General features: G+C 32.0%; 1 protein-coding gene across 5 annotated transcripts in view; it reads left to right on the top strand.

Moving 5' to 3' along the window:
* LOC145249741 (uncharacterized) overlaps positions 1 to 14613 on the top strand; it is a 216958-nt gene that overhangs the window by 68365 nt on the left and 133980 nt on the right. For all 5 annotated transcript variants that reach the window (XM_080111652.1, XM_080111649.1, XM_080111653.1 and 2 more), the window contains exon 2: positions 308 to 437. In XM_080111652.1, coding sequence (XP_079967778.1) covers positions 308 to 437 — 130 coding nt within the window. The remainder of the gene's footprint in view (positions 1 to 307; positions 438 to 14613) is intronic.

Here is a 14613-nt window from a genome sequence, read left to right as displayed (position 1 = left end):
TGAACTTATTGAAAAGAGCTGGTCCGACTGACTCGGAGGGGGGGGGGGCACAACCATGATCATGACATGACTCTGACCTGCAAAAAATGTCTGAATACCTCAGGCTATCATCAACAAACTAACCTATTATCAGAGGGAGAAGGCAAAGCCTTTTTTCAATTTATTCATTTTAATTTAAAAAAAAAAAAAAAAATTTATAATTAATTCTAGATTCAAATTAAATTCAGCTTTTGTATAAAATGTTTCTTACATGTCTTTATTTATCATACAAATTGAACCTATTTTTTCTTGTATTTTTGTCGTTCAGGAAAAACCGCCCATCGCCTTACTTTATTTTATCTATGCAATGATGTGGTGCAGAACTGTAAGAAGAAGCAGGCCAAGATTTACATGGAGACCTTCAAAGGTGTCTTGAAGGATGCTGCGCCCTTCGTACGGTATGTGTCATTCTTTTACATTCTTACCTTTTTAAACAGTCTATTATTATACTAAATCTGCATTAATCTATGTTTGTTTCCTCACATTTTTTATAGATATAAGATTGACGAGAAGGTTCTTGTAAAATTTAAAATGATATATTTTCAAATAAGTTTTTGTTATAATACATTTTACTTTATATATCATTTTAAGGAGCAATTTTCACTCTATCTAATATAACGGCTGTGATATGAGCAATTGACCTAATGAGAAAAAAGAAAAAAAAAAATAGCTGTAAACAATCTGTAGCTAAATACAGATAGTAGCTTATAAAAGGAACAATGTCTATTCTTAAAAGAGCCTTTGGATATAAATTCAAATCATTATAAAATCAAGTGTACACTCTAGGATGGAGCCCCTTCACCTCTTAAAACTAATCAAAGTAAGTTTGAAAAAAAAAAAAGTAAATATATTTATGTGCATGAACGCACACACATAAGATTTAAAGAGATGTAGTCATTGATATTCTGGTCAGATGCTACCTCCTATTAAGAGATGTGTTTTGCACCAAATCTTCTTTTACAGTTTCGTTTTAAGATCTTAGCCCGAAGATACAAGACGCACTATCTAGGTGCAGCAGAAACATGTATGCACATATGTAGTCAAAATGCTTTATATATATATATATATATATATTAAATGTGTGTGTGTACATTTCCCTATGCAATAACTCTGTCAATTTTTAGTCTACAGACTCGAAATTTGATATACAGGGTACTAAGTTTTGGGAAAATCTATGTGATCGGTTTTCGGACAGAAATTTGGCTGTTAAGGGGTTCAACGATTTGACCTTTGAGAACTCTACCAAACTCCTCCGACAATTTTGGGTCTAAACACTTGAAATTTTAGCTATAGGTTCCTTGGACATGGATCTAACTTAATAAATTGGTTTGAACCCAAAACAATAAATGTTAAGGGGTCATAATAGGGGTCAAAGTAAAAAAAAAAAAAAATTGACCTCTGCGGTCTCTACCAAATTACACAGACAATTTCTGGTCTAAACATTTGAAATTTTACATAAAGAGTATTCAGAGATAGGGCAAGCTTTTTAATCGGTTTGGGTCGAAATTTTAAGCTACCAATACATAAATGTATGTATGTTTGCATGTCTGCCTAAAATTTTTGACAGAGGCGACGGATTTTCACAAGATCATTATCGTTTTGAAGCTCGCTCCTTTAGACGACAAATATCGAAAAATTGGCTGAAAAAATTAATTACTTCACCCTCAATTGGGCACTTTTCTACAGGGAGGGGCTGCTTTTTTCACCGATATTTTCAAAAGTCATCCCCTCTTTTCGATTGTCTAGCCTTAATTATAACCTACGTCACTTCCGGTTTGGCGGTGGTCGTAACAGCAAAGACGTCACATTTTTTTCCTGTTCCTTTCCTCCTTCGCGGTACAGGTTCAAGCCTGCCTTCCTACTACCATTTTTTTTTCTTTTGGCTCAACACACACCTCCAAATCGTCGGGTACCCATGCTAGTATATATATATATATATATATATATATATATATATATATATATATATATAATCAAAGATGTGTGCCTCTACTCTACACCCCTCCCTTTCTATTTTTTTTCTTATGTTGGTCCCCCGATGTTTTCAGTGGCGTCCATGTGTCCGTCATTCCGGACAATTGCCAGAAAAACATTCAGTAGTTTTTCCTGAAATTTTGCCACTAATTGTATTTCATTAAATAGATGTGCACAGTGAAAAAAGAATTTTTGCAAAAATTCTCGTTGCGTCCCCAGGGGCTCAAGAGATCAAAAATGCCCCAAAATGGCACATTTTGCCCTATAATTTTTGATCCATCCATTACATTTTTTGGAAACTTGGCCAAAATGTGGAGCCCATTGTTCTTACTATAAATTCAATATGGGTGACCCTGGCAAAATTCTGGTTTGCATCACTCTGGGACTTTTAGGACTAAAAAAACATGCCTTTTTGGAACTCTTTTTTTCATATTACTCAAAACTTGATATGTATGTTTTTATAGTGGTTTTCCATAGTGCTGAGTTCAAATATACATGTCTTAAGGTATGAAACTGCACCGTTTGTCCATTTTCACTGAGATTCAGTGTTCCCAGGAGCTCAAAAGGGGTCACAAATGCTCCAAAATTGCAAAAAAAATGACACGTTTTCAATAGCCAATCATTGTAATCTCTGACCTTCTTCATCTGCGTTTTTTCAGTGTGTAACCTTCTGGAGATGTTAACGAACAAGATGGGGGGGGGAGATATGTAAATAACTTGTTGCCGCCCGTACTGTCAAATACTATCATGTTTACTACTGCCCTTGAACATGCTTTTTTTTTTTTCTCATTCCATCAGTTGTGAAAAATATGAGAGTCCGCAAGAAAAGGTAGCAGCTGTTAGTTCCCCAGCATTTTAGTTTATGTGAGAAGCACAAATGGGTTAAGGTTGAGTGAGTCAGAATTTAAGTAAGAGAGAAAATAGCTGTCAACTCTGTTGCTTTTTACTGTTTTGTCTATGAACCCCCCCCCCCCTCCCCCACCTGAATAGTTTGAGATTTTATTGGAGGTAAAGAGGCATGGGAGTGTGAGATAATATGTACTGTATAAAATTTTGCTTAGGCCCCATCATACGGCGATTTAACCTTACAATCCCAACTCCAGAACAGATTAATGCCGTATCCTAGGGCTCTACTGTACAGTATTTTTATTAAGTGATTCCAATTTCTGATCGGTTGCTAGCAGAACATGGTTCCATTTGATTGGTCAGTTCCTGTCACCATCATTGTCTATAAATAAAACTTTCCAATTTTCTTTAATGTCCTTCGTTATATCAAAATATTTTTGCAGCATATTCCTTTCCTGGTATATATATATATACACACACATACACATAAATGCATGTATGTAAATGCATGCGAAATGACATCACAGGGAAAGGAAAAAAGACTATTAAAAAAATAGAAAGAGAATGATCACATGAGAGATGTGGATAACGTTTGCGATCATGTATAAATTGCAAAGGATGTTCGAAAAGATATTACAGTGGTAATGAGAAAATGAAAAAAAAAATGATGTTGCTACAAAAGGACAAGCAAGTTGGAGTTATTTCCTATTCTTTGTCTTGGTCTTCTTTTGCAGCTGAAACTGCCCACAGCGTGTGTTGGTTCTTGGACAACGTTACATAATAAAAAAAAACATATACTCTCTCCCACTACAATGAAGAATATAATGCTTGGGAGCATTGTATCATGATGAATGAATAATCTACCCCTCCCCTCAGGTGAAGGATACACTTGGAAAGATAGTCTCATGACAACAGCACAGATACTACACTACTCTCACCACCAAAAAGAACAATGTTATGACAAAAAAAAAACAGGTACTACACCTCTCCCCTCTTTAGAATTGAGCTTATGAAATTGTATAATAAATTGAATTAAGCATTTTAAAAAGTAATAGCATAGTTTAGATCTAGACAGATACTTAATAGTAATTGGAGTAATTGTATAACTTTTAGTATCAGACAGACAGATACCTAATCTTCATTCATAATAGAATATTAAATATATGATTTCTTGGATATTTCTTGATAATCATGTGTTATCAAAGGTTACAGTAAAAATCATTGTCAAAATATATTTTTTTCTTTCAGTTTTTCTGCCTTATTCACATCGCTACGTGATTTCCACTTTTCTAAAAAATTTATTTAATCTTAATTATTTACCGAAATAAACATGTAAAATACTACAGAATCAATACTCTACTAACAAATTTATCTTCAGTTTGCCTTTTTACAACTAAATATTTTTTATTTACTATCCAAATAGAAACATAAGTAACCAAGCCCGTGTGATTTTTGGAATAAGACATTTTTGTTTCATGATGAGTACATACATCATAAAGATTTTTCTGTATTTTTTTTTTTTTTTTAATAAGTGTGATTCTAAAGATGCACTGAATATTATGTTACGACTTGACTGTATATAAATATTCAAATTTCTGCAGATGTTTTTTTTTTTTTTTTTTAAGCCTTTGTTAAAAACGTTAAAAATTGGTCTATTAAACCTTTTATTGTTTAAATAATTTCACTTTGTTTTATTAAGAAAAAAAATATAGGTTGAAAAGCTATTTTTCACTCTGTAATGCGCTTTGGGAGATTGTCAGTGAAAGAAATACAAGTGATAAAAAAATAAGTGTTTTATTATTTCTAGTAGCCACTTGGAAAAATCACTCACAAGTGCGAATGCTTGACTCGCGTCATAAAGTTCTGATAAAGTTTAAAGAAATGATTTAATTATAAAAAGTTGGCCATTTTAATCCGTTGTTAATAGTTTAAAAAAAAAAAAAAAAGTGAATTACTTTGTGGTTCTGTGAAATTTGGAAGCATTTAAACAGTTTAAAAGGAAATCATTTAAATTGTTTTTTTAAGATTTTTAGCAAATTCCCATTTACTAAAAGTTTCTCTCTAGTCCATTTGGGTAGATTATTCTCATTCCATCAACCATGACCGGATAGATTAAATAAAGGGTTCAGTTTGAAATTCTGTCGTTTTTCAAGTTTGACATGAGTTTGAAAAGATGCACCTAAGCTTTGTATGTTACACCATATGAAACATTGAAAAATAACGGCTAAGATGAGAATAGTAGTCCAAATAGTGCAAATTATTAATCCTTATCTAAAAAAAAAAAAAAATCTCCAGAAGTAATAAACATAAACCTGTACAAATGTTAACATCTGTTGGCTTGTTATACATTCTAGGCATCATCAGATTCATCTCTTATGAAACAAATGAAAGATTGAACTTGATGTTTGCTATGAGTTTTTATCAACTACTTGTTAAAAATCAAATTTAAGGATTATCTCCCTTTCTTTGTTTTAATTTATTTAGTGATATATATATATATATATAAACTACTTGGAAGTGAGTACATATGAAAGAATAACAAAGTTCTCATTTAGATAGCTCAATAGTACAATACTAGAGCTATAAATATTTTCTTTCAAGATACCATGTTAATAAGGATAGATACACAAGTATTTACTCATTTGCAGAAGTTTTTTTCATTTATTAGTCACAACATTGCCGACAAATTTTTCAGCTCTCGATATTGACATATAAGACTATAACTTCATCAAATTATGACTTGCACAGAATTAGGCTTTATCAGCACTTTAAAAAACAAAACAATATTTAAAAAGTTTTCCAGCTCACGAGTAGGACCTTTCCAGTTAATACAGTCAGCATTCATTTTATTTACTTATTTGTTTTTAGTTTTATTTTTTATTTTTTCTCAACAACATATGTATAAAGTTTCAAGCAGCCTTGAAAAAAAAAAATATAGTGTAACCCGGATATAAGAGACGTCTAAGCTCTCCCCACCCCACTCTCCTATATCCAGGTTACATTATATCCCATGGTCTTATGTATGGGTTACACTGTACATTAACACAGACTCTAATTTGGAACCAGAAAAAAAAAAAAAATCTCTCGTATATCTCATTTATTATATTTTGGGTCTCTTATATCAGGGTTACATTGTATATATTAAACTTTTTTCTTTTTTTTTTTAAATTTACTAATAAGTTGCTGCATCTAAAAGTTTTAAGCCATTCTAGAAAATGGGTTGAATTTTGGAGAATATGGTAAATGGAATGAAGAAAACTTGATCACTTCTGAGTATAGTTTATGACAAGTTGACATTGGGTTTCAGTACAACCCTGTTGTAGCTCACAGGGAAGCAATCTCATAAAAACTCTGTTCATGGAAATTCTGTTTGATGTTAGGCACATGAAGTAAAAACAAAAAATTCTTTGCAATGGTGGTAATAGGATGAGTTCTTAGTGTATAGGGAATAACACCTAACCCTAGCACTTTTTCATTTGTAAGTGTCTGTCATTGCAATTTACAGGTGACAAAATTAATTGTCATCATCTCCATTTTTGTTAATGTCTTTTCTTTTATTGTTTAACCAAATTAAAAAAAAATAGGTTAAACGCCTGGGAATTACATTAAAAACAAAAAAAAATAACAAAAAACAAAAAAAACACCTTAAACTTTTCAGAACCTCAACAAGAACCTTTCTTTGTCAGATTCCTGAGAGCCACCTCATCGTATTGTTTTCATGTATTCCTAATTCGTTATAATTAAGAGCCGTAAGACAAATACTTCTCCCCCCCCCCCCCGTCTGCACGCGTGTGTGCATACCTTTATAGACTAAAAACTCTACACAACATAACCAAATCTTTTTTATTATTTTTACATAAAAACACTTTGTACATATATTGAATTTTTTTTTTAAATTTCTACTTTCACACAGCCATACTCGTTTTACTATGTACCTTCTCCTCCTCCCCTCTGTTGATTTCTCTAACTTGAATTCTTTTTCTCTTTCTATCACGTGACCTTTTGATAACGCACTTCAATCTTCAGTTGGTTTTTTACATACGATTTACAATTTTATGTTTGTTCTATATTTGTCATCGTCAAATAAATTAGTCTTTGTTTTTGCGTTTGTTTCAGAAACAATTTTCTTTTCTTTTCAGTTTTCTTTTCTTGAAAAAAAATTAATAAATTTGAAATGCTGTGTTTCAATTTTTTTTTAGATAATAACTGATAATTTGGGCTATTCTTATCTTAGTTATTATATTGGAAAACAATTTCCACTAATGTAACCCCCTCTCTGCAGTCGAACTCCCCAGCCACAGTTTTTACCCCAGCAACAACAGAGCCAACAGTTGAACGATTGTTTAAATGTCCTGTTCCCCGATGACTGAGGAATTGCTGATGGTCCTTTGCACTTCTAGATCTATCCTCCCATGCTGTTGCTTCCCACCTTTCAGGGGAGGGGGAATATTTATTGATTGCTAGCTGAGGCGTTCTGGCTGGAGAATGCCAATAGAGCTGCCCAAGCAATTTTTAATAGGTTAGAATACTCCTCCTTTAGAGTTGCTGGCTTGACTCTCCTTCATGTTGTATCTGTCTGTCGGGAAGAAAGTAAATAAATTCCATCTACTGTCAAACTTCATTATTTATTCAATCAACATGAGTAGATTGTTCTTATTCTTTCAGGTGAAAATAACTAAGAATAATATAATTAAAATTCGGTCATGACTGATGGAATGATGATAATCTCCCCCATGGATTAAATAAAGGGTTCAGTTCGAAATTCTATGCAAATTTATTTGTAAAATATATTGTTGGTGTAACACAAAAAAGGAAGGAAAATGCACAACAACCGTCTCCAAGGATTCTCCTACAACGTCTGTCTGTGTTCTCCAAGTGGCTTACTTTTATGCAGTTGAGGCTCACCATCTGCACACGAGCAGCGAGATTTTGCGTCATTTTGCGAGATCATTAAAGTTGTTGGTATCACCATATTGATTCTTTCTTCTCCACGTGACAGCTATTCTTCATCTTTTAAATCTAATGTCAACATATAGTTGTCATCAAAGCATTATTTATATATATATAAAACAGTAGGTGTGTGTAAATATTTAACTGATAAACTCTGAAATTAACATGAGTTAGTAGATGGTGTATAACGAATAAAATCTTTGTTTTAATGGATGAAGAACATGTACAGAAATGTCAGCAAGTTGAAATGCAAAATGTTCATTTCAACTTGCTGACATATTTCTATTACTTTTGTGCATGCGCAAATTCATTCATAGCTTGAAGTGGTTTTATTTTTAATCTTTCTTATCTATCTGTTGATGGTTTCAACAGTAGAGAACGCGTCTAGAGCACTACATGTTTTGGTTTCGATTTTAGTTGATGACACCCAAGTCTTTTAACTTTTGAAATCGGTACTTTATATATATATATATACATATGTATATATATGACTACTTCATTTAATCACATAAATTAATATACGAAGATATAATTTTATGTGTACATTCTAATATTTACTTCAACAGTGCTCAATACATAGGTAGGAAGTCATGAAAATATATATATGGCAATTAAGCTACACAGAATATTCCGCGCTTTATTCTTGTGAAAATTCGTCAGGCTTATGCGCAATATTTTGCATTTTATTCTTATGAGAATTCGTAAGCTTTATGCATAAGCCTGACGAATTCTCATGAGAATAAAACATGGAATATTCTGTGTAGCTTAACTGCCATATATATATATATATATATATATATATATTCGTATTCCTGTTTGTTCACAATTTGATTAATATATACAAAACGTTTCTTAGTTAAATCTTTTGTTTATTTTTATATATAGTATGATTCTTGCAAAATATACAATTAATGGATCACCTCATTTGCATATTACATTAAGAAAAATCAATTTTACTAAATAGCGGTATTTTAGTTAAAGTTTCTAGCAAGAGAATTGTTTTATGTGCTCTATTTAAAATTGTTATTTAATAAACTTTAACCACAATTATATTGATAATATATTTAATTTAATGTATTTGGAATTATTATCTCCAACATTGACTTTTTAAAAACTTTTTTAGTTATTTTCCCCTAGAAACTTCTAAACATAAAAAGCAATAGCTGGAAAATTAATTCCGTGTAGATAGAAAAATGTTTGGCTTTCATTGTTTTTTTCAAATATTCAAACAAAAAAAAAAACACTTATGAAAAAAATGAAAAGATTTAATTTTTGTTTTTATTATTCTTTAAACGGCTATATAGAAATCAGTAAATTTTTACGGTGTGACCCAGCGTCGTTTAACACCTAAAAAAAAAATAATGAAGATCTACTGCTCCCCCTCTAAATTCCACAATTTACACTTTTTTTTTCTTTTTTCACATTAATCTCATCGATTACAAACTCCACTTTCTAATTAAAAAAAAGGTAATTTTTAACGGCGTGACCCAGCGTCGTTTAACCCCTTAAAAAAAAGATTTTTTTTTTTTTTTTTGACCTAATATGTTTAAACAACCTTTATAAATAATATGAAAGAAGAAATTTTGAAAAAAAAAAAAAAAAACATAACATTTTAGAGTGGGGGGATCACTTTTCTATAAAAATTTAATTTAAAATGAGCACCCACTTTTTGGTCACCAAACGTTCAACAAGACATGTCATCTCTAGTATTTTTTCAAGTTTGGCGATGGTGGGGGGCACAAAACATGACAAATACAATTTATTTATTTTTTTTTTTTTTTCTTATGGTGGGTGATTACATTTGAAACATAAAATAACAATAAATTTAATTAATTTTCATGAGACCATTCTGTACTTTCACCTAACAATTTAATAAACAAAACGAACCCCAAAATATGACAAATTCAATTTTTTTGGTGGAGGTGGGGATTACATTAGAAACATAAAATAACAATAAAAATTTCATCTAATTGTTTTTCGAATTAATTTTTGGTAGGTCTTCATTTTTCTTAGGGGTTAAACAATTCTAGGTCACATCATAAAAAATTACTACAGAATCTTTGACTGTTTCAAATTCAAACTTAAGTTTGAATTCGAAGCACACACTTTTAAAAACAAGAAGCCCCCCCCTCAAAAAAAAAGCAAATCGAAAATTTCCTTTTACAAAAAAAAAAAAAAAAAAAAAAAGCCAGTAAGTGCCCTTACAAAAAAAAAAAAAAAACAAAAAAAACAAACGCACACATTAATGTTTATAAACGTTATTTTTTAGGTTCACAAAATCGTGAGTTTTCTTGGGACAGTGACCAAAACAGTTACCAAGTTACCTTTTTCTACTTGGTTGATTTTTTAAATTTTTTTTTTTTATGATCGTACGGAAATTCGCTACTATTTTTTTTTAAACAAAAGTTGTAATGATTTATTTTTAATTATTTATTTTTTTAAGGATGGGGTTTCTTTCCAGTGCTCAATATCCAGAGAATAGTTTTTTCTCTTTGTATCCCTTCTGCCGAAATATCTTGTGCAGAGCTCTATGGACAAACTTATCTTTAGTTGACCTTTGACAACTAAATATTTTTGTTTTCTAGCCAAATAGAAAAGTTACTCGCCAATCCCACATGATTTTTAGAATATGACATCTTCATTGTGTGACGAGTATGTACATCATAAAGATTTTTCTGTGTTTTTTTTTAATAAATGTAATTCTAAATATACAACAAATTTTATGTTAATACTTGAAGGTATAAACATTTTAATTTCTTCAGATGTTTTTTTAAACAGCCTTTGGAAAAAAAATATATATATTGTTCTATTAAACTTTTATTGTTTAAATAATTTAACTTTGTTCGTTTTATATAAAAAAAGTTGAAAAGATATTTTTCACTCGGTAGTGAGCTTTAGAAGATTGTCAGTGGGAGAAATACAATCGCTAAAAGATAAGTGTTTCATTATTTCTAGTCGCCACTTTGAAAAATCACTCACAAATGCCACTGTTTCTCTCGCAATGTAGAGCCCTGTGATGAAGAGAGTATCAGGTACTTCTTCTTTTTGGGGCGATTACATTTACATGTTTTTATCCGTTCTTTTATTTTTGAGGCTGTTGTGGGGGTATCCATGTTGCCACTGATGAAAATGATTAGTATAGCAGGTGTGTTCCAAATGGAACTTCATGTCAACCCAGGCAATGCTGGGTACCCATGCTAGTATATATATATATATATATATATGTGTGTTCAATAGAGAATTGGCTCTGTAATAATATGAAATCTGCATGAATGCATATATATTTAAGCAAATTTTATGATCAGGCAAATCAAATAAAAAATAAATTTAAAAAAAAAAAGATAAAAGAATCGTTTTGGCGTTGGAAAATATGCATAAATTTGTCCGGTTCTGATATCCCCAAAAATTCCGATTTTTCTGATTCCAATTCCGATTAATCCTCCGAACCCCAGTATATAAATCGAGGTACGTGCAGACCGGGATACCATGCTCGTATGATCATGTTGAGAGACTGGATGAGAGTCCTTGGATTAAATGTCAACAGATAAGGTAGCAGGTTTAGTTGATAGGAAGAAGCAAAGGAAAACATGGGAGGAATTTATATAAATGAACCTGAGGAAAGAGTTTTGGCTTTCGGAGGCATTCCTCCCATAGAACACAATGCATCCCAAATGAACGCAGACCATGCACAACAGTTCGCAGTGACCAAGATAATGATGGACAGCCAGTTCTTGGACCAGTAGCAAACATCATAGATCTGTAGACCAGAGCTAGGTTTAAAATTGGCTTTGATGGGGTGTAATCACATCTTCAGCTGGGCTCCTGAGTATAGTCACCAATCTTGAAAGGGTTCTGGACCTATTGCTTTCTCTCTTTTTTTTTTTTTCATTTTTCTTAAACTTTTTCTTCTAGGGGATGGGACATCCAACGAGATGTCTGACATTTACCCCTATTTTAGTGAGTCCAACCAAGAGATCTTTTCAGGATTCTAGCCGTCCCTTTCAGTGCAATCGTTTGTATTTCACTTGCACTTGGTTCACCGGGTATGCTTGCTATGTACTTTTTAAAATTCTTTTTCATAAGCCCAGTTGCTCCTATGATGACTGGTATAATTGAAACGTCTTTTAATTTCCAATTTCGTTTCATATCATACACAAGTCCTTGATTGCTTTCTGAATGAACTTTCATGTGTTGCTATGCGCAGCATGGTCGGACAAAGAAAGCCTCCTGTTTAAAAGTGTTTGGTTAAGCGGGATGATCCTGCAGAGAAAAAGAGGGATAAATAATTAACTAGAAATAGGTTAATTTGGAAGTCAATTTGTAAAATCTGTCCAGTGCCTGCCAGCATGTAAAACGGATGTTTAACCACAAATAATGATGATGCGTGTTATCCCTTGTTGAGTACTTACTAGGTTTTGTCTCTTCAAACCCATTATACATGATAACAATTGGGCGTGTTCCATTTTTCAATTCCCCTCCCCCTTTTTTTTTTTTTGTCTATTCTAACATCTGATATATCAGTTTCAACTGAATTCTTTCGAAGACAAATGTTAAAGCATTTCAAATTCTTTTTTAACAGATCTTTGGCCTTTCAAAACGAAAACCTCTAAAGCTTGCACTTCTTCAAAACTTTACTGTGAGAAGGAAGTGATATCAAAGATCTTCTCTGCCGCAGCTTTCATTAACTCTTCAGTTTTTTTATTTAAAAAAAATTTTTTTTTTTTTTTACCTTTTGTTAAATATTTAAAGTTTGAATTTCCTTCTGCCTTTGCCGTTAATCCTATTCATATCCGTTTTTAATCTTTGAACTGTTAAATTACCATGTGTGCTATCCTGTGCCGTGTAACATAGCATGGATGTGCAGAGTAAATGTTTGCGAAGTGATTTCACTGGGAAAGAAAAACGGACTACAAAAAGTGAAAGAGAATGATCATGAGAGAGATGCGGATAACATTCAAGATCTTGTGGGAGACAAGGAGAATGTTTTGGATTACATGGGTGACATTGCAGCTGTACCAATAAGGAGATAAATGTTGTTGCTACAAAGAACAAGCGAGTGTGAGTTATTTCCTATTCTTTGTCTTGGTCTCCTTTGCGACTGAAACTGCACACAACATTATAGCTGTTTCCACTGGTTTCATTTTTCTACTGGTTAGGCTGAAAATTTGAAACTTTAAATAGATGAATATTTGTTTATTTAAAAAATATAAAAATTTGCACATGGTCATTCTTTCTGACCTCATGTTTTGAAATCCATTTTCTCTGTGCTTCTAGGTGCTATATATATATATATATATATATATATATATACATTTTTTTTTTTTTTCTGATACCTATCATGTGGTCTTTTTCTAATTTTCTTCATTGTCTACTTTGTCACTATTAATTAAACTTCGCTTAGTGTAGACGTGATCAAATTTTAAAAAATTAACTTTATTATTTTCCAAGCAGAACAACTCTATTGTACTTAAAGATCAAAAGCTGAGGAACTTGGGCTCTTTTGTCATAATTCCCGATAAATTGTCCTATTGAATCTGTTGCCAGATTTGAATCATTATTTTTGTGTATATCACTCCTTAATTGTTCAAGTGGAATACGATTGCTGCACTTTTCATATTGAGTAAAAAGGCAGAAATTGCAGCCAACTTTCGTATAGATTTCATTATTGAGGAAACTTCTACGATCAATCAAGTCACGTATCATAACCAATACAATGTGACTCTAGACCAAAACATTCAACCTTGATCGCTGTTCGTGGGGGGGGGGGCCTTTTGCGCAGTGGATAGAGGTATTGACTCTTTACAGTTCCAGGTGAGCATTGTCTGAAGATAGCGATTTCAATCCTACCCTAAGCAGGCCAGAGGATTAGTTGGCCAAAACCATGGTGAGACAACAACAACAACTATGGAAGGCAGTAATTACTGAGGATACAATTACAAGACTCAGCATGCCTATATTGTCGTGGCTAACCACCTGATGAAGGGTAGAGGATGAGTTGGGTGAAACGTGAAACAGCAACTATGACGATGACAGTCCGCAAATAAATATCTTCTGTATGTAGTTTTTTTTTTTTTTTTTTTCTTTTAATTATTTTGCTGTTTGATCATAAAAAATTAGATGCGAAAGGAGATATGGATCACTAAGTAACATGACTATACAATGTTGTTCATGAATTAAAAAATACCAATAAATAAAAGATTTCCTGAAAGAACAAGATGAGTAGGAAAAAAATATAATCTCTCTCAGGTAATATACATCACAGATTATGTGTTCATTATGTTTGCAGGGAAATACTATTGTTTTTATGTGATATCAGAGCTGTAGAGTTGGAGTTTTTTTTTTTTGGTTGGAATTCATTGTTTTATGAGCCTGAGCTGGAGTTGTTACTGCTGGAATTTATCAGAATTTTTTGTGAAAATAGCGAATAATTCCACCCCATCTTTCCAAGCTTATAACTCCTCGAAAAATGCAATTCAAGCCCTAATTTTTTTTTTCAATTAAAGGAGCAAGGACCAAGATTTCATTAAAAAAAAAAAAAAAAAAAAAAAAAAAACGTGTTTTTTTTTTAAAAAGGTTTTAAACTTCGGACTTTACAGGTAAAATTCGACGAGAACACGATGTCCGTTTTTTTTTAAATTTGAATATATTATGTATTGACCTTTTCTCTTCAATTTGTGAGTAAATAATTATGTACTTATCCGAGTCGAAATTAATTATTATTAGACATTTACAAAATTGGAGGCGTGAATTATTCGACCCCCTGTCTTTCCAAGCTTATAACTCCTCGAAAAATGTAATTCAAGC

This window comes from Euprymna scolopes, chromosome 28 (genome assembly GCF_053919585.1).
Source record: "Euprymna scolopes isolate OS-2025 chromosome 28, ASM5391958v1, whole genome shotgun sequence".
Taxonomy (NCBI): Eukaryota; Metazoa; Mollusca; class Cephalopoda; order Sepiida; family Sepiolidae; genus Euprymna; species Euprymna scolopes.
This window is presented reverse-complemented; position numbering and strand designations above follow the sequence as displayed.